Source organism: Anopheles maculipalpis, chromosome 2RL, assembly GCF_943734695.1.
Source record: "Anopheles maculipalpis chromosome 2RL, idAnoMacuDA_375_x, whole genome shotgun sequence".
Lineage (NCBI taxonomy): Eukaryota > Metazoa > Arthropoda > Insecta > Diptera > Culicidae > Anopheles > Anopheles maculipalpis.
Genome location: NC_064871.1, coordinates 20,876,677 through 20,897,352, shown reverse-complemented (window position 1 = coordinate 20,897,352; position 20,676 = coordinate 20,876,677). Strand labels below are relative to the sequence as shown.

Sequence of the window (20,676 nt, the reverse complement as noted above, 5' to 3'; positions counted from 1 at the left end):
AGGGTGAGCGCGTGAAAAAAATCTTCACTAAAGAAGCTATTATTAAATGGACGCATTTTTTTGTGTGTGCTTGGTTTGTACATATTTGTATAATTGCAAATGCATCCTGCTTCTACGATCAGTGCATGATTTATGCAAACATATGCTTAAGACCATCTACATTGTGTAAGTGGTTTTTTGCCGCTTAACTATTGGCAGTCTCTCTCTTGCCTCTCTCGCAAATGCATTGAGAGGGATGGTTGTTTTTACGGTGCATTTTAGAGCACTCATTCTCGTGAGAGATCTGCACCGAGTACAGGGTGATTTAGGTTGTAGTATAATAGAGTAGCGTAAAAAATGTAAAATTTAATACCGTACACACGATATTTTTGTTTATCTGATGGCTATAATCTATGGCAGTTAATAAATAAAATGCATGGAAATGCATGCAACAACAGTCGTCTTTGATGTAATATTGCTAATTTAAGATTTTAATTTATAACGCCCGAAAGTATGCAATTACTTATTTTAGAATTAATTTCCAGCTTGTGAGGAGTAAGGATTTTTTGTTAGTCTCCACGACAGTAAATTTTTCGTTACCTGAGCTAAGATTGCAAAGAATAATTCCCAGGAAATTGTCAAGGGGAATTATCAAAGATAATAAAAGGATTACAAAAAAGAAGTAAAATTAAAGAAAACTAGCATTTCCAAGAGTGGCACGACCCTCGTTATCGCTAGAAAAAAATCCCGAATTTTATCTTCCAAACTAGCTTTTTGTCCTGGAAGCCAACCTAGCCATGCCACGAATAAAAGCGATATCCACTGGTGCTCGGTCCAGTCAGTCAGTCAGTGGTAAATGTATGCTTGATAGCTACAAACTTTCAAAGTTTTAGTTTTGAGTTCCGATGACGAGGACGACGAGAAAACAGAAACAACTTTGTGCTATGTATTGATTCGGTACCGCCTGCTCAATCAGGGCCTAGCAAAAATCAGCCATTGTGTTACTTTTCATGTTGACTTTTCATATGATCAGGCTAATATCTATTAGAAAAAAAAACAAAGAAAAGTTTATAGGGTGAACGAATGGAACTGGCCGTCCGTCTTCACTACTTCAGAATTGGTAGTGACCAACCAGATTTATAGTAGAAGCAGCCTCCCAAAAGCTTTTTCTTCTTGGCTTAATGACCTCTAAGGTCATGCCGGCCATCGAAGACTGCCGATACCACGTAGTTGGTTAGTAAGTCCTCGCTACGGGGGGAACGACCGGATGGGATTTAAACCCCGGTCCTGCCGTTTGAAGACCGACCGGGCCGCCCCAAAAGCTATCACCTGCATTAAAAAAGTATTCCAAAAAGAGCGATATGCTGTAGCTCACAACGCTTGGATCTACGCTTGGAAAAAGGAGACATTCGGGGATCGTGGTGGATCTCAAGCATGTCAACTAAAACATGTCCAAGTTTCATCCAATGTCGAATTTCTAAACCAATTTGAGAAGGAGACCTTTTAACCGAAAAAAGTCCAACAAATTTCTTGTTGTCGCCTATATAATAAGGTAGTATATTGTACAGAACAATAGTAGATTCCTGGCGAATATTCCTTGCTGAAATCAGAAAAGGCCTTCGTAAACAAAAGTTCGACGAAAGTAACATTCCTAGCAACATTTCCTGCTCAGAGTCATTCCCGCAACAAGATCCCTTGGCTCTGACTCCTCTGCCGATGCTGATGGTACAGGCTACAAGGTGAATGTTAAAAGTAACTTTTACCTGCTTTTGCAGCTACCCTTCCATTAGTCTTCCTCTTCAACTCGCATTAAAAATCGTCACAAAATTAGGTTAAGAAAAGGGAAGCAACACTTACGCACCTGTAATGATGTGTTCATCAAACACCTATCGTACACTTAATGAGTACAATTCACACGGGGTGAAGCAGGTATGCCTGCTGATATGTTCATTAACGTTTTCCATCGATCATCGATTTTCTGGCCACCAAACTCGATAGTAAAAGCGTATCGCCCACCTTACCGGTTGCTACAGTTCGTTACGGGACGCACCAAGTCAGATAAATAAAAGCGTCTGTCCCACATTTTGCCAGCCAAATGTCTTCTAGTGTGCCATTCCATTCGTACCTGTTGGAAAATTGGTTTCCATCACAGCTGGAAAAAAACGTTTTTGGCGAATGAAAAAGTACGGTTAAGAAAGGTGAAAAAGTGACGTTAGTCAGGCAGCGACAGAGCCGAGTCCGTCTAACTGGGGGTTGGGTACAGCTTGCGAGTGGAGGTAGATAGGCAGGATGAGACTAATTTTAGACAACGGTTTCCGTTTTTCCTACGATCGGCAGAGTCACACGGCACGGTCGGAAAAGGCATAGAAAAGTATTAACTAATCGTGGAGAAGGGAAAACTAAACAGTGGAATGATAAGTTTGTGGAAGCCTTGCAGAAAACTAGTACGAGAGATGCTGTACTTTACCACTTTTTCTTGTTAACCTACCCCAATGCTAATGTGTCTTGAACGGATGCATTGTAGAGCAACGTTTATCGTCTACTCTTTGCGAAGCGATCCATTGGAGCAACAGATTATTTATTACCATTCAAAGAACTCATAAAACTTACCGTGCAATCAAACGGACTGATGGAAAACTGGACGCTGGACGCATGGAACGGTGCATGAAGCCATGCAAGCGAGAATAAATTATACGGAATGGTGTGCAAGATTGCGCTACTAGAACTTCAGCAAACGATTACGGGCCGTCGGATCTCGGGAGCTTCCAGCTCCGGCAGAGGGCTTCCAGCAGCAAACAAAGAACTTTTCCGGGCCGTCAAATTAACGGCAACGAACCTCAAGACGTCAGTGCAGGAGATGTGATTTGCATTGAATGGTGTGCCAGGTTCTTGAGAAGACACATCCAGCCTTACCGTGTGCCGCATCCCATGCAGAGGCACCTGTGCGACTTCGCGGCGCTGCAGGTTTGCTGGTCGGAAGCGTTGGGTCACCCTCCCCCCAGTTTAAGGGGCGTCATCGCGTGAATTTGCACACCGCACGATGCGCTCGAACGGTCGTGAATTCCGGTCGACGGGCTAACGGTTGCAAATAGGAAAAAGGTTACATTATCGTCGGCGGCCTATCACGACGAACCGTCTGAGATGAAGCTGGTGGAGAACCTCGTCTGTAGAACGTAATCGTTTGACGCCACAGTGCCCGTGAAGTGAATGGGACGACGGGAAGCGGACATACCATATATTGGAGCCATCGATTGCAGGTTTCTTCGGTTCACGGTCATTACACGATGCGGCACGGCGCCGACAGCTTGCATGCTGAAGCCGTGACATTTAGGCGCGCAGGGGTAGCAACTGTTATAATATCATTAGATATGAGTGGAAGACTTGTAATACGTTCCCACTGAGGTGTTAGCGAATTTAATCTCCACCTGCCACCTGGCTCCTCGGCAACACACGATCGGCATCGAACGATGCAAATGGATGCACGGAATGGAAATTAATTAATTTTCTAGCGAATTCAAAACCATTCTACAGCATTCAAGGCTGTTGGTCCAGTTCCCTAGCTTCCTCTTTCTTTTTTTTGTTGTATTTCATCTTAGCTCACCAATGTTGTTTCGGGTCGGCTGGCGAGCGTCCGAAAGGAACAAGTTGTTTACCGGAAGGAGCTGCTCGTGTGCATGCGCGATGTTTTGTTGAGCATTTTTGCCTGCTCATTGTTGTTCACATGGTACCGAATGGGGTTGCACTTTTTGTCCAAAGTTTTTTGGTAAAGAACCTGGCGGCGAAGGTCTCCCTGCGGGGCCACATTCGTGGATTAAAGATGAAACTTTAGGGGGGGAATCACAACCCAACCTCTTCAATCATACTTGCCAGCAGGAGTAATCCTCGGTTGATCTCAGCTTAATTGGGTTCGGGGCTGGAGATGCTGAGCTGGCTGAGATCTGAAAGCTCTCCTGGCTCTCCAGCCTGTATACGGGCAAGCATCATAAGACGATCGTTGTTGAGCTGCGCGAGAAGAAGGCAAAGAAATAATATGCGGCGCGAGTTGCGTACGGCAGCCTCTCCACGAAAATCCGCGAGAGCTTCGTTCCGAAACCTCCGTCTGTTACATACTTATGACCGTGCACGATCGCGGCGGGCTTCATTTGGGCTCGAGCCGTTGCCCAGAGAGCAGTGATTGGACTTGTTTCCATAAAACCGTATCCAGCAAAACGAAAAACCCCTCGAGGTGATCTAGTGGCACCAGCAGATCACCGAAGTTGTGTGTGCGTGCGAGCTGTGTGTAGCGTGTGTGCGTCTGCCTTTGTGTGCCGTGGTAGGAAAAAGAAACGGGACTCTTGCCCCTACGATCCCATACGCGTTGGGTTTTCTTAGGTTGTTCACGCAGAAAGTGAAGTAGTGCAGCAAAACAAACATCGTAAAGCTTATAAAGGGAACCGAAAACGAACGGGACTTGACTTAGATACAGTTCCCGTGCCATTTGCTGGTCTAGCTGTCAGACAGCTGGAACCAGGGGAACCGATCGGCCGTTCCGGAATTTTAAAAGTGAAGCTTTGCTGAAAGGGCTTTGCTTGAAAGTGAACTGCATCTCAAAGGACATTCTGCGGTTGCGTGTGAGTGTATGTGAATGTGTGGTGTGTTGCAGGGAGGCGTGTAGTGTGCATTCAAGAGACTGGCTTAAGAGACTGACTTACGATTCCCGGGTGGAACAACCGTTAGCATCAGGTGGAGAAAATGTTGCCAACGAGCAGCATTAACAACGTCCGGCAACGATCGAGAGTGATCGTTTGCTTCACTGGAATACTTTTGATCTGTAAGTTTTATTTGTGGAGAACGAGGACTTTCTTATGGGGCCGGGTGGGTCTGTGCATGTGAGTGAGCGTGTGTGTGTGTGTGTGTGTGTGTGTGGTAAAGCATAGTAGAACATGTCTACCTTTACTTCGTATCAACTCCAGAGTACAGGAGACGATCATCTGAAGACCTGGTCGTTATTGACGCGTGCAAGACGAAGATTTGGGTCAATTGTCGACCAAGGTAGGCGCTTGTTTCCGCCTTGCGATGGAACCTGAGCCAACTCCAACGGGTAGTGAATGTGTGCCATGATGCTACGCATCGAATTGAGGTTCCAATTTCTCCACGACCTCACTATCATTGCTTGTCGGTGCGCTAGGAATCCAAGGCTCAGCGTCAGCATTGCAATAGAAAAAGAACACGATAGCGGAGAAGAGGAATGGAAAAAAAAGCTATATTGCAACATCGATCTGACACGATCTTACTACAATCAGGGTGCTTGATGTGATGGAGAGTCATGCCTCTTTTTATGCCATTCCACCGCATGGCGCACCATTCGCTCCATTCATCCCGACAGCCTTTCTACCAGATTCCAGTTGTGCCTGATTTTTGTTCCTTCTGCGATGATGATGATGGTGGTGGTGGTGAACTGTGCGGGGTCTCTCGACTTTATCCGGGTGGCAAATTATCGTGTGCCGGTTCCCTAGTTCCACCCCAGCTGGCTACTGGCGCGCGCTTGCATACCGGTACCAGACCGAGTTGCCGGAACCGGGGGGCCTTACCAGCGCCAAACATCATAATTAATGGGCTGCCGATGCTGCCGTTCGCAGTGAAGAAAAATTCACAATTTTCGAATGGCAAGACCCAAATATCTGTACTGGCCGGAATAGTGGGCACCCCACTTTATGCGCCTGCTCGAATTTTGTTTTTGTTTTCTCCTCCCCGCCCGTGGCCAACTTTCGGTCTTCCTGATACTTTGTCCGCATCGTCGGGCCCGCCCGTCAGCTCGATCGTGGCAACTGCTTGCAGTTTTTTTTTTGCACCGATCTGTACCGGGCAACTCGATATAAACTGTTTCCTCCCGGTTGGGGTTTGCCTCCTTTTTCCCGGTTTGCTTTCACGATTTCACTCTTCCTCGACCGTCCCGCACGCTGGACGGCAATGATAGTGCGATGTCGGTCAGCGAAGCCGTTTAATCGGTCTCGATACTTGCTTATCAATTTGTGGCTAAGGAAAAAGTTGCTCCAACGGAAAAAAATTGTGTCCGCTAGTGTCGGGAAGGAAAACGGCGAAAGAAACCTCTGAAGATCCACCGGACCAACATCGGTAAGACCTGCTCCGCTTCCCGTTGAGTCACTTGGCCGTGAAATGAATTTATATAATTATGCTCGCTACATACTTTTTGGCCACAACCAACACACGCACACATATATGATAGTCACAGGCCTTCCCGCACTGGCGCACGCTCGGAAAAGGGAAATTTTGACCCAAATATTTCGGTGCTGGCTCGATATGGTGCGCTTGTTAGGTTTTGAGTGAGATTTTTGTTGATTTTGTTCAGCTGCTTTTTTTTTTTTGCAATTAATATCAGCCGTTTCGAGTCTTACCGTACCGCTGGTGTGCATGGTTTAGTTGGTGCGGAACTGGAGCGTTACTGGTTGGGTACGGATCGACGACAATTTTGTGCTCGAGATGGGTTTATTTTCGGCAGTTGTGGATTCAATTTTTTGCTTTTTCTTCGGTTGAGCTCATATCACTTTGGTGCTGTGTTTTTGGAACTACCTTTCGGGAGCATTTTCTCTTTTGAGCGACGAAAACGAGGATGTAGTTAATTGTGGGCAATACGGAGACATTGTGCTACATTTATTGTCGTAATGAGTCGAATCGAGGAAACTGAGCTAAGGAAATAAAAAGACTCTAATAAACCAAAACTCTTGTCTAGGTTTTTAAAAAATTGAAGGTTTTTAAAAAACTAGTTTAGTAAATTTATGAGGATTAAAAGCACATTAAATATGGAATATGTTTAAGAAATAGTAAACTACAAACATAAAACATTAAATCAGTGTAGATTAAAGACTTGACAGGACTACTTTTGAAAAAAAAATCTAACCACAACTTAAGCAAAAGTTTGTTGAGGAAATGGTTCGCTTCAAGAACTGCGAAGCCTTTATATAACAGTAAAAATAAAGCATCAAACGAAGTGGATCACTAAGTGGCAAGAATGAACCAGCGCCAAGAAGCACAGCGCCAAAACCCGTCCAGCAACTTCCCGAACCTGCCGCGCAGTGGATCGCAGCGATCGTTTGCCGATGTCCAGCTGTGTGCAAAACCTTTCGAATGGTAGAGATGGATTGTGCATCTTCGACTCCCGCCACGCACAGCGTCCACGGGTCGGATCGCGTTGCAACGGGTTGATGGAACCGCTATTTATCAAAGGTTAAAACGATTATGCAAATGTAAACCCCCGTATGCTGGTTTTGTTTTGTTGGGTAGCACTCTTTCTACCCCAGTCTCTCGTCTCTTTGCTCCCACCTTACTGTTTTCTGCCGCACTCTGCATGTCTGAGTGTTTCTACGCTCATATTGTGGTTTTTTTGTTGTTGTAGTGTCTGTCCGAAGATCAGCGCCTAACCCCATCTTAACGCGGCCAGCGAGCGAACGGGTCGCGTGCGCAAGATGTGTGAAGATGATCTTCTCGATCTGATCTTCCTATGGGTGTGTGAGAGCCTCCCGTTTGAACGGGAGGCATTTTGTTGTTGGCCTGTTGAATTATCTTCTATTCCACCGATTCAACGTACGGTGGGAAAACGGAAAAGGCCAGCGGCCTTTTGCTGGCCATCCAGCCGAAGCATAATATCGAGTGTTGCAGCGTCCGCCAAACTCTTCATTGAGTAACGCTTTCGTGTGACATTGAGATGGCGGTTAGAATAAAAAAACCCCACAGATTGTCTAATTAACCGTAAAACAAAGCTTTGAATTGGACAAAAAGGTTTGCTGTATCAAATAATTGCTTTATCAATTAATGCGACAGCGAAAAAAGTGTGTTGATTAAAATGCAAAATTTTCTTTTCACTTTAATCGTTTGAATGCGAAGCAAAAAGTAAAAAGAAGCGATTTACCTGATCATTAAAAAGCCTGCAGCTCTATCTCCACCACCATTGAATTTTGCAAAAGTGTGCTGCAAAGTGAACAAAAAGCATGTCATAAACGTTACAGGAAGGCTTCGCGTCATAAATCGATACTTCGAGATCTGTCTTCCGTTGTGGCCGCTTCGTTCCCTTTCGCTTTTCTAGCCCGGCGATTGAGTATAAGTCTTGTTTTTTTTTCCTGTATGTTGTATGCGTGCTTGATTTTCCTATTCACTTGTCATTTATGCATACCACAAGACACGCTGTGACGGTGCTCCAGCCAGCGGATCGAGCGAAACCATTGACCGATTTTAGCAGTCCGAACGGTAGGGTAAATGCTTCCCTTTCGCTTTTATCAAGCACATCAAAGGTAGCAGCACCAAACGCATCTTTGCGATCGATGTTTGGTGTCGCTTGGTTTCAAAGCGGCTCAAGACGATCGTAAAGTTGTGGTGTTTATTGAACAGTCGTACGATCGTTTTTGCTGTTCGGTTGTGTTAGTTATGGAATGAATAAGCTGCAATGGGAGGATTTTTGTCTGGAATAAAAAAGGGGAAAATTATGTGATGAAATTCTTCCCTTAGGCATCCCATCCCATGAAAAGTTTTCACCCAAGATTTTTCAATTAAAGCTCACAATTCGTTAAGCAAAACACCAAAAGCTGATCTAGAAATCAATCAGCTTTACCCTGTCTTGCTAATTTTTCCGCTGATTAATGTCCTCCGCCCGGAAAAAAGCTCTTACATCACTCACCAGGTTAGCAGATCGTTCTGTTGGTGATCCCTTTAACAGAGCTGAACTTGTACGCTAGCACTGCTAACGATATGTTAATTTACAAACGTCTCCATGTCACTCCGTTTGCACCAAACCCGATTGCATCCGGTGGCAACGTTGATGCCGTAAAAGAACGCAGCGAACGCGCAGCCAGGATCGTTACGCGCAAGACGGTTCCCCGGTTGCGTAACTTTACGATCATGTCGCAATGGCAAAAATGGCGACTCTGTTGGCTTTATTTTTATATTTTTCTTCTCACTGCCGTTGTCTCTACCCGGTGTGTGTGCGCACGCTTAAGGAGCGTTGATGAGGTAAGCTTCTACGTTAACGGGCAGTAGGTTTTTGGGGTGGTCGAAAATTTTATTCGCAATATGCAAAAAGAAAAAGCACAAGCAAGGGTGAGAAGCTGCTGCAAAAGAAGCTGTTTACCGGATCGTATATACTTCATCAGCTTGGGGGCACAATGATTGACATCATGCCGGCCTTGAAAGTATGGATTTGTTTCGGGGGTTTTATGGTTATTTATGGTAAATGGCACAATCTGTAAAGGAGGATTCGTGCCAGAATAAAGCATCTGGTGATCGTCACCTTAAGCCGTTTGATAAGGTCAATGGACCGTGTGTGTGTGTATGGTGAAACTTTCACCCTTACAAAACTATCGCGGTCGGCTAGTCGGCGTCGGAATGAGGGTGAGTAAAAAATTTGATCGATTCGGGACAGGAAAATCACTTTTGTTTTCCTTTCGCTACACAGCCGCGACGGTGGTACGTCCGGTCCCGGACGCTTTTCACACGATCGTCGCTCGGGGTGGGTTTGTTTCGGAGGGTATGTTAATTATAACCGGCGCATTCGTTTTGGGGAATCGTTTCCGAAGGCATTCCTAACGGCAGGGTACAACCATTAGAGCCAATCAATCAAACGACGACCAACAATAACATAGGTGTCGCGAGTTGTTCGCTAGTGAATGGACGAGCGTGTTTGAATGTTTGCAAGTGTCCTCTTATCCTTTGGAGCACCCTCCCAAGTGTCTTTGTCTTACCTTTCTATCGCTTTTCTCTTTCGACACAGTCGCTTCAAATGTCTTTGCCCGGTGCAAACGATTTACGATCGTGCTCGTGCTTTACGACCAACCGTCCTCGCCCTTCAATCAAATCTGGGCTGGGTGGATACATCAAACGACAAAAGCATACTCACACACGTACATACATAAAAGAAACGAGCCCTCCAGCCGTTGGGGGTTTGGTAGCTTGGAAGATCATTTCGCCCTGAGATGTGGCGCGGCTGAGAAAGTGGCTTTTGCTTTCCTTCCGGCGAGCGGACCGAAAAGAATTTGGCCATTAACAAACATTTCTTGCAAGCTTCTTGGAAGCGGACGGGAAAGGTATTTGAGGACAGTGAGACAGGGTAGATTAATGGACCTTTTGGTCTGGTGTTTTGTCAAAACCTCGGCTGGAAATGAAAGGGAAAAGCCAATTAATTTAAGACGAATAAATGGCTTTGTGTGTGTGTTTTTCTTTATTTTTGTTTTCATTTTCTCGGTTGGAGAAACCGAATTTGCTGGACACAAGCAGTGTATGGGAATTGGCAAAACATTACCAAATGGGCGAAGCGATACGGTCCTTAATGCCTGTTGCGAAATGGTTATGCTAATTGGAGAACATCTTCTGTGTGTTGTGATTATTCTTTTGATCTTACCGGAAGATCGACTGGACGGTGAATATGGAAATTGATTTAGTTTTACTTCTTCGTTACAGGTTTCCTCACGAAACAGACGAGCGCACTGCAGGGATACTATGGCACAAAAATCGCTGATCTTACCGAACTACACCACGGTGTGTCCGGATCGGTCTATGCTGTGGACTCGAGAACGCTTTTTCTGAAGAACTTTAACTACGACGGAGAAGGTCCCGGTAAGTTGTGCCTTATGGCAATTAGAGAAAGCGATCAGTAGAAAGCTGGATACTCATCACCTTCATTAGGACATTCCCCTCTGGGTAGTTTGAGGGTTACCTAATGGTTTGGTTGGTTGTTTTCTTCAAATTGGGGGGTTTTTTTTATCGTCCAACTGAAATCACCTTCCCGTTGTTAATGTTCCCCATAGCTGCTTACTTCTACGTCGGCAATACGAGAGCCCCGAGCAATAAGGGTGCTCATCGGCTGCGCGATGAACGTGGCCGGGCCGGTGTACTGCGGCGGTACCGTAACGAGGACATTACGCTGTCGCTGCCAGAGGGCAAGACACTGCGCGACATACGCTGGTTCGCCGTGTGGTGTGATGACTTTTCGGTCAACTTTGGCGATGTGCAGATACGGAACGATCTCGACTTTCCGCGGCCGACGAAGATTGCCGGGCTGAGCGGTGTGCATGATGTGAGTTCGGACAACATTGTGATTGTCGATGCACAAACACTGCTCGTTCCCAACTTTAGCTACGATGGTGAAGCACCTGGTAAGTAGTAGAAATTGAAGGGGATGAAAATAGGCGAGAGAATGGGAAGAAAGTACAATGAAGAATGCTGAAGAGACCGAAGTACATTGAGATACATGAAACGAACATCCCATTTTTCTTCCACTCACCACACCACAGACGCGAAGTTTTGGGTAGGACGTGGACCGGCACCAACCTCGCAAGGTATCCGTATCCCGGACGAGAATGGCAAGGAGACTCCGTTGCGCCGTTACGACAAGAAGACGATCGTGTTGACGCTCCCGGGAGATTTGACCGTGTTTGACATCGGTCATTTTGGGGTGTGGTGTGAGGCGTTCACCGTCGATTTCGGACACGTGCGCATCCCGGACCAGATCAATGTGCCACCATCGTTGAAGATGCTTGGCATCAGTCCGCAGGTAACTAATGGAAATCAGCGTCGCAAACCGGGCCAGCGTCCAGCGGCTGGAAGTGGCAGTTCTGGTGGGCTGCTGGACTACGTAGGCTCACTGCTGTTCTAGTGGAGTTCGTGGGCGGGTTGTCGTTTTGAAATGCTCCATCTCCATTCTCATAAAATGCACAAACCATGGGACCATACCGTCACGCCACTGGGTTGCAGGTTCAGGGTGTACTCTCTTACCTCATACACATTTAACTCACAATTCTATGTTTGTGTCACTCACCACCATTCCGTCTGCGTATCAATAACATATAACAACTTCCAACCGATGTCCAATTCGACTCTAATTTCACGAGACAAATGCACCCTGGTTTCATTGACATACGATCGATCACAGCACCATATACACGCACCTCAGAGATCGTTATCTAGCATCATTTGTGTCTCATGTTCGTTGCAGTTCTTGCCCGATTCACTGTGCAGCATGTGAATGTTCTTCTAGTACTTACAACCAATACGCTAGTTCTATTCTTCAAACTTTACTTTCGTTTGCAGCAATCACGTTTCGCGTAAGAGCGGCTGGTGATCAGCGATCGACTGATCGGTCGTTGGAACTGCAACGATATGCAGATATTCTATGTATAAGTACACGGTTATTTAAAATCTTAGCTGCGTCGCGTACGAATGTAATACACGGATAGTATTATTCGAATAACTGAGCTTTTGTGGGTGATCCTTTAAAGTGGAATTTTCGTAGTAAAATGGCGAGGCGTTAGAAAATTGTCTCAAGGACTATAGTTGGAAAGCCAGCAAAAGCAACAATTATTCGAAATTCTTTATGTAATACTTCTAGACTGTAAATAAAACAGTGTAACTCATAAAATAAATGCTGCTTATCGTTTCTGAAACGACTAACACATGTAATTATAAAATCTGTCAGCTGAGCTGAATGTTATCAGCCAACAATTCCTACCGGAGAGCTGGATAAATCCAAGCATTCCACAGACATTTTCTTCATCGGCAACGTCGTGCAAAAACGGGATGCGCATGCTCCGGGTGACGGTAATTGTAACGTGTTGGTGGAACAATCAAGATAAAAATAAAGGAAAATGTGTCTTTGCACACTAGAAAAAAAGATGCCAACGTTTTGCTGTACGAATGTGAAGAATGCGCAACCGGTATGTGCGGCAGTTAAAACTCCATTTCCTCGAGAAATACCACGCGAGTTCAGCGACACGCTGGCAATAAAGCTTTCGTTGGAGAAATGAGGTTCCTCGTTTCGCGCTTGTACCACTATTTGTCACTTACCCATGTTCCGAGCTGTCAATATCTGCTGTTTGGTACCTAGCGGAACCACTACTGAGCAATTAACCAATCTTATTATCCCTAAGTGGAGGAAGCGTACGGCAAGCGAGCTCGAGTTGGAAGCCGAGATGCACCGATCATCGCGCGTGAGCTGCATCGCTAAAGCCGTTACGCTTACCGGGGCCATCGCATCAAACAGCAGTGACGATCAAAAAGCAACCGAATGCTATTGGTAATAGTGAAGGGAAGCAAAACGCTTCCCGCTCTCCCTTCCCCGGTTCGGTGCTTCCATTGTTTGTAAATAATAATTGTTTCGTGCTGTCAGCGTGGGGTAGCGTCGATACACCATTCCACTTTTGCTAATGATTGTTGTACGCGGCTAATGAAAATCCTCTAAATGATACGAAATCAACCAATCGATCGAACGAGCTCAACCCCGGGATGGTGCTTTCGTTGGCGTTGGCGTGCGTAAGTAAGACCCATCGCTTGGAAAAGATCTAACCCAATTGTTTGGCTTCGTGCTGCTGATGAGTGAGAGCGCGCAGCCAAACAATGAAGCGATTGTAAATAGTAGCTTTAGTAATGCTGTTAGACTACCGGGTGGCATTGGCATGTAAATAGTAGCCTTTTAATTTTGTGGGGAAGCCTAGCTTAATGCTTAGATCGAATACAGCTCAAGGAGCTTTTAGCTTTCGCGGAAAATATCTCTTATTCTCGAAGAACCCTGCATTAGACAAAACACCACTCGATAGAGCGAAGTATGTCCGTGATTGTAATATATGATTACGTTTTCTTTTCCTTCTGCATGTGTCTCGCAGTCGAAGCTGAACTGTGAAGTCCTGCTAGACGAATTGGCTTTTGAAGTACGATGGGCCGTAGCAGGAGAGAGTGTAGTTGTTCAGCTTGTTGCGAAATTGGGTAAGTTGTGGATACATGGAGAGGGTGATATTAGTAAAAAGATTATTCAAACTAATACCTTTTCATCATCTCCCGGGAAATCTAGACGATGGAGAGTACATGTCGTTTGGCGTTTCACCGAACCCGCAGCAGAGCCAGATGGTTGGTGCCGATGTAGCGGTTGTCTGGGTGGATAAGGCAACTGGCAAGGGCTATGCACAAGACTACTATCTGGATGCGAAATCACAATGCTCAGGTGGTCGTGGCAGCTGTCCCGATACACGCATTACCGAGAACAGTAACTCCATCCGTTTGCTAAATGCCGCTATGGTTAATGGGTACTCGATCGTAACGTACCAACGACCACTGCGTGCCTCGGATCATCTGGATCTACCCGTATTTACCAACGCATCCCAGGCAATTATCTGGGCCGTGGGTCCACTGAATCAGCGCTACGAGGTGTCGTATCATTCGCACTATCTGAAGGGCAACAAGCTGGTAGACTTCGGACGCCAACCGTTCTGGAACTGTCCAACACCCGAATCGGACCAGAAGCAACCAGAGCAGCCACAGAAGCTTTCTTCAACGCCCAGTTATGGCGGTGGTAACCGTCGCGAGGATGTGGCAAACAGTGTGCAACAGCAGCGACCACAGCTACCGGCAACGGCAAGACCACCAGCGAAACCGGGCGCATGGGACATTCCTCCTATCCAGTGTTACGAACCGGAGGATGGTGTGTTCTACGCACAGATGGGACCGACCGGTGGCAAACAAGGATATCCAGCAATTACGGGTATATTCATCGGTTTGAACGTTTTACGACAAAGAAATGTAATTAAATTTTCTTAATTCGCTTCCTTGCAGGACACGTCGGATGGGGTATTTCGTGGTACATCAATGGGTTGCTTATTCCCGAAATAAATGTTGTGCGCGGTAAGACGTACACGTTTGTGGTGGAGGGTGGACATGATCCGAACGTTCCGGCCAAATACCATCCTTTCTACATTACTGACGATTCCGTTGGTGGATATGAGCATCAGTCGGAAGAGGATCGCAAGGTAGATGAATCTTTGTTTCGAGCAACATATCAGCAATTGTCAATAATTTGAACGCCTTTTCAGAATATTCGCATTTTTGCTGGAGTACATCGCAGCCGCAGCGGAAAGCTTGTTCCCACCGGTGTTGGACGTCTCTGTAACTGGACACCGAACCCGGATGGACCACCGTCGGACGACTATCCATCGTTCGGTGCGTACCAGCGCAGTCTATCGCTCAAGTGTGACGTTGGTGAGCCGGGCATCATCACCTGGACGCCGGATGCAGACACTCCCGACACGGTTTACTATCAATGCTTCACACATCGTTATCTTGGCTGGCGCATTAATGTACACGATGCCTGCGATGTAGCACAGCCAAGCGAGCTGGATGAGGTGTATGCCGAACCGAACGAAGGAATCTCGGTGGAAGAATCGATACGGCATGAGTCGAAGGTCTTGCCAGCAGATAACTTTTTACAGCAGCATGAAAATTTCCTGCAAAAGCACGAACTGGATCTCATCAAGCATCACAAGATGACACCCGATACGAAGAAGGAACAGTCGTTCGATATTAACTTGGAGGAAAATCCCGAGATGACACGCATTATAGAAGATGGCATTCGAGCGGCAGAAGAACTGGAAGAGAAGCTACGCGCGAATCAAACACTTGAAAGTGTAAACCAAACCATACCACATCAGCACCATCCCGGACATCCAGGTTTCATTCCAGGGCCACCTGGTGGACATCGTCATCCTCATCCGCCACCCGGTTATCCTGGTTCAGTGAAGCCAATCCTATCTTCGTCTGGATTACCGGTGTACCTTCGCCCTCCAAACAGTGGTCCAATGTTCCGTCCGGTGAAGCTGCCCGTTCGCCGTCCGATCGGTATGGAACGTCGCCCTGTGCATGGAAGTCGACCAACCAGGCCCTTTGTCATTCCGCAGCCATCGATGATCGTGAGCCACTATCAGAAACCGGTCGCACCGTTGATGCGTCCGTTTGTGACGAAGGGTAAGATGCCGATCAAGGCGATCGCTCCGATTCTGCTGTTGGGTGAGCCTACGGAAATTAAACCATTCCGTAAAGGGCCGTCAGTGGAGATGATGGTAGCGAAACCACCCAAACAGATTTCTGGCGGTGAGCCGCGTCCCGGTACGTCTCCTGGTGGTCCGCCGTTTGCCTTGCCCGAAATGCCACCACACTTGACGATGAGTTTGAAGAAGAATGAGCCCGTTCCGATTACGCTTCCGATCCGCCATACGAAACCGGTGAAGGATTCGTTGAAGCCGAACATCAAACCAATCTTCAAGACGCCGTACGATGTTTCAGAACCGAAGGTGTCGTATGAGGGACATGCAGCGAATCACGGATTCGAACCGAGTTCGGTCGTGGTGGAGAGTGGCTTTAAGCCGATCTATCGTCGCAAGGATGATTACGATCTCGAGTTCGAGGATAACCGTGCTCACGGTTTTTTGCGACGACAGGACGATGACATCGACGAAGCGATCGAGAGTGATGCACTGATGATCCACGGACAGGATGAACCTTCGAAGCAAACATTCGAGCCAATGTTTATTCCATCACCCCTGGACAGTATGGCGATGGCACATGTTAAGCCTTCGGCCGGACCTTCCCGTGAGTCTGCAACTAAGCGTAACGTCGAGATTTTACCGGACGAAACGGCCGATGTGGTGGGCGAAGGACAAGATTCGTTAGGAGCGGCGAACGATCGAGTAGATCCATTCTATCTACCACCGATCGGTTCCGATGGATCTGTTGTTTCGTTCGATGGTAAAGCCGTGCTGGATATGTCGCTAGTGAACGGTCCTTCAGCTGGCTCTCACCAGAGCGAACCACTGCCTCCGGTCGGAGGTCCAGGGTCGAAAACGGAACAATTGCTGCGTGAAACTCCTCAGTTTGGACCGTTCCGTGGTGAGTATCCACCGATAGCGGCTTACCTCGCACCAGACACGGCAGCTATCTATGGAACGCGTGGATCGAATGCCGTCCAGCCACCGGTGTCCGAGTATGCGAACCCTCTCCTGCCAGGCGGTATCAATGTACAGGATAGCGCCAGCAGCGAACATCAATCAGCAGCGGCAGATAAACCCATCTCGACCAAGCTGTCGATCGTAAAACCCGTTGCGAGCTCGCACGAGGATCCGATCCCGTATGAAGAAACCGAATCGGACGCAGGTCGATCACGAAGCAAACGATCGGCACATCATCATCCAGATCATCACGGAGACAGTCACGATGATGGTTGGCAACCGATGGCTGGTGCTGGAAGTATCAGCACGAGCAGTTGGAGTAGGGTAATTGTTGGCCTTTTCTTCACGGCGTGGCCTACGATCGTGCTTCGACGAGCGGTACTGTAATTGGATCGTTTACATTGCCCAGGCCAGGCCACGTACGGGACGCAGTATTAGAGGTTAACAATGTGGAGCGTTCGAGAAGCACAGTAGAATTAGCATTTTATTTAAATAGAGACCCAAAACACACGCACGTACATTAGAGTTACAAACCTCTCAGCTCAGTTGTAGAAGCGTGGGAACGGATCGTTGAGGGAAGCAAAATTGAAGAAGAACGGATGGGAGTGAAACTAGAATCGATAGATCATGCAAAAAGGGTCTACATCTATCTAGATTGAGCGAGTCACTCGGCAACACTCACATAAACTATTTGTTGTGGGTTGTAAATAAAGTTGAAAATTTCTGAAAAAAAAGTTTTATTACAAAATTACCATCATGAAACCCTAGATATGATTATTATTGTGCCATGTGGCCTTAAGATCAAATTTTTAGTCTCCTCCTCAGCAATCGTAGGATCTCCTCTTGTCCCCAAATTTGAGCGTAGTAGAGCGGTGTCAGTCGCAGCCGGTCTTTCACTTTCAGTCGGCATTTCCGTTCCAGCAGATGCCTTACGATATCTACCGAGGAGCGCATGTACAGTGCACGAAAGATTAACGTCCACTGGCAGCGATCACGCGTCTCCTGGCTAATGCCCTGCGCTAGCACGTACTTAAGCATGGTCAGGTCGTCGGCATCCACCGCATAGTGGCCCACGGTCATTCCAACACAGTTCTGTGCGTGCAAATTGGCACCACGCTCGATCAGATGGCGCACCAGCGTCAGGTTGCGTTGGTACACTGCCAGATGAAGTGGTGTAACGCTCGTTTCCGGCACACCCAAATCGATGTTAGCACCGGCATCGAGCAGCGCATTTACCAGCTCCAGACTGTTGCTACGAACCGCTAGATAGAGGAATGTTTCACCGTGTACGGGCACGTTGACCAGCTCGGGGCGTGTGAACAGAAGCCGTTTCACAAGACCTGGTTGACATTTTTTCACCGCCCGGTACAGGCCCATCGTTGAGGGAATGTTTGGCAGGGTGCTTGCCTTGAAGATGGGTGACTGATAGGCGTACTGGAAGTCGGCACCGTCAAATGGCTGGTGCAGGATGCTTGCACGGAACGAGTAGCATAGGTTTTGCTCCAGGCAGCGCACCGTCAGTGTTGTGGCCGCACCCCAGTAAACCGTTTCCCAGCTATCTCGCTTGACGCTGTAGCACTTTTCCACCTTGAACAGATCGTACGGTACATCGAGCGGGTTCCGGAACGTCCACTGAAACGTGATGGAGGATGTGGTTTGCTTGACTAGCACGATTTCAAACCAATCGTCGGACGAAAGAACCTTCACCGGCATTTTGTAGCGGTGTTTATTGGCGTCCGCGAAGCGACTGTTTGGTCGATGCGTTGGTTGCAAATACGGTTTTGGCGGGTTAGCTTCTCCTAGGGATTTTGAGCAAACGCATGCGCATACCGAACTGCACGAGGGATCCGGTGCTTCGCGAAGCTTTTCAAACTTCAGTACAACGCCATCTGTTGTATATTATTGGAACTGAATAGAGCTTTTGTGACGAGATGGGCTTAAAGAATGGTAATTCATTTTATTCCGAAATAATAGACAACAACTAGAGAAATACATGCAACAAAATAGTTAGGTTGTCTTTAGTACCAAAACTCATGAGGATGATTAAAATATTACAATACATCTTTGAAAGAATTTAATCCACAGGAATGATGAACTCCATCCTACAAGACTCGTGTTGTTTCCCCATGAATTCCGATGCTTTTACATTTAATTCCCCGTTATTAGTTTGTTTTTGGCTCTCAGTATGATTAATGATAATGTGATATGTTGAAAATAGTATGTATTTAATCATTTTAAATTATCTGTAAGTATCATATTCACTGAATTTCCAAGGACAGAACCGTTCTTAGAAGGAACTACATAAAGGTGCGTTACACGTGGCTGACAGTGATGTTCTGAAATCAATCAAATGTGGTCAAACCCCAAACATAGATTGTAAATACGAAAAAAACCAAAGAAGACCTATTAGTTTGAGCTTCATATGTCCATTGGACAGTGAAAAAGATCCAACCGTTATACCTTAATCAAATGCCGGTCCTTCAAACATTAACGAAAATCTCGAGCAGGGTTGAAATATTGTAAGCATCTAGCAATTTTATGTCAAGAACTATTTCTACGGGCAAACCGATAATGATAGCAGCTACATCAATATACATAGAGAAGCAGATATTTTGCTTTTCTTTCTATGAAAATCAAAGCTTTGCACAAATCGATTGATTAATTTGTGCTGCAAGAAGGAATACACGTTATATGATGAAATGTCATACGGAAAGAACTGCATAAACATTCCATTGATGCCACTGCCTTGCCCATGATAGCCCGAGACATTTGGCACACTTTGTCCGATGATTTATCGTCTGCTTGCCTCGCTCCGAAGCAATTCCTCTTCCGACAGAAGCAAATGGAGTGTAAATTATATACACCACATCCTTCAATCAATAGTCTTTCGCTTGGCGTAACCCGTTCGATGTGGCCAACTCCGCAAACGGAGGGCAAACTGTCAAGTGGATCGAGTCGAGCTCACCATTTCCCGTTATTCGTCGATCGCTTCCAGCACTGGGCGTCTCCATCATCCGAAGCTCGATGGAGCGTGAAGAACCCGGGGAAGGATTTACTTTTTCTCCCCCATCCTTATCATATTAATATTTTTGTTTGAACGTTCCGTTATCGGACAACGGATGGGTTACAGGCTTCTGGCATCGAGGGGGGAGAAGGGGGGGGGGGGAAAGGGGGAAAGGATTGATTTCAGAAGGGGAGTTTAGCCAGGATCGTCGATATGCATGGGTCGCTTTTTGTGGGTTGCGTCCACATCATTTTCCAGGTCAGCCATCTCAGGAACATCCTTTCGCTTTTTGCAGAATTTGTACTTTCTCCTTTTATGTTGATGTTCAGGCAAACCGTCGCCCTGATGTGTAAACGACGGAGGTGAACTAACGGGAAAAAATAGTTATAATCAATCTTCATTAGCATTGCTCGGTTGTGGTTCGAAGGAAACGGACGTGAAAGAATACTCGAGCGGTTCCAGTGTCCGTAATTACAGACTCCTCTCCACCCCCCCCGCCATAAGACCGCGGTACACTACATGTCCAACGGAACAGCTGTAATTGAAATGTATATTTATCAGCTGCAAGACGTTGCGATAACTCAATTAAGAACCTTTGCACAGGATTTCACCGAAACCATCCTTCCACCGGCCAGCAGTCGGCGTGTCCCAATTTCCGGTGGCAGAATTAAATCGTTCTTCCCGCACGCATGCTGTTTACCGGGGCCGTGTTTGATCCTGCCAGCACACCAGTTCAGCTTCCGTGACGACTAACGGATGGAAGTTAAAATTGTGTCCGCTGTGGCGCTGCTGCAGTTGAGCGATAAATTTCCGCTTTATGAATGCTTCGCTTCCGGTGTGTTTGTGTTCGCTTTTGCGATAGGCCCCAACCTTGTCGCAAGGCTTGTTCCTTGAGATCCGAGAGTCTCGAAGTATTCCATCAATAGTAGTAGACTGCCGTCTTCA

General features: G+C 46.6%; 2 protein-coding genes across 2 annotated transcripts; one reads left to right on the top strand and one right to left on the bottom strand.

The window, feature by feature from the left end:
* The first annotated feature begins 4,674 nt into the window (after positions 1-4,674).
* On the top strand, positions 4,675-17,132 carry LOC126556732 (protein Skeletor, isoforms B/C-like). The gene is made up of 8 exons (XM_050212200.1): positions 4,675-4,789; positions 10,423-10,578; positions 10,770-11,117; positions 11,256-11,515; positions 13,620-13,719; positions 13,805-14,491; positions 14,563-14,756; positions 14,820-17,132. Exons 1-8 carry the CDS (start codon positions 4,711-4,713, stop codon positions 17,112-17,114), a joined length of 4,119 nt encoding a protein of 1,372 aa, XP_050068157.1. The 5' UTR covers positions 4,675-4,710; the 3' UTR covers positions 17,115-17,132.
* A 396-nt stretch (positions 17,133-17,528) lies between these two features.
* On the bottom strand, positions 17,529-18,440 carry LOC126558637 (putative ankyrin repeat protein RF_0381). Its single transcript, XM_050214688.1, has one exon. The coding sequence runs from the start codon at positions 18,438-18,440 to the stop codon at positions 17,529-17,531; it is 912 nt and encodes a 303-aa protein (XP_050070645.1).
* Positions 18,441-20,676: the final 2,236 nt, after the last annotated feature.

Coding starts and splice junctions, on each gene's coding strand:
- LOC126556732 (XM_050212200.1), top strand. CDS start 4,711: ATGTTGCCAACGAGCAGCATTAACAACGTCCGGCAACGATCGAGAGTG. Junction 13,720..13,804: donor TCAGCTTGTTGCGAAATTGG/GTAAGTTGTGGA, acceptor CGGGAAATCTAG/ACGATGGAGAGTACATGTCG. Junction 14,492..14,562: donor AGGATATCCAGCAATTACGG/GTATATTCATCG, acceptor GCTTCCTTGCAG/GACACGTCGGATGGGGTATT.
- LOC126558637 (XM_050214688.1), bottom strand. CDS start 18,440: ATGCCGGTGAAGGTTCTTTCGTCCGACGATTGGTTTGAAATCGTGCTA.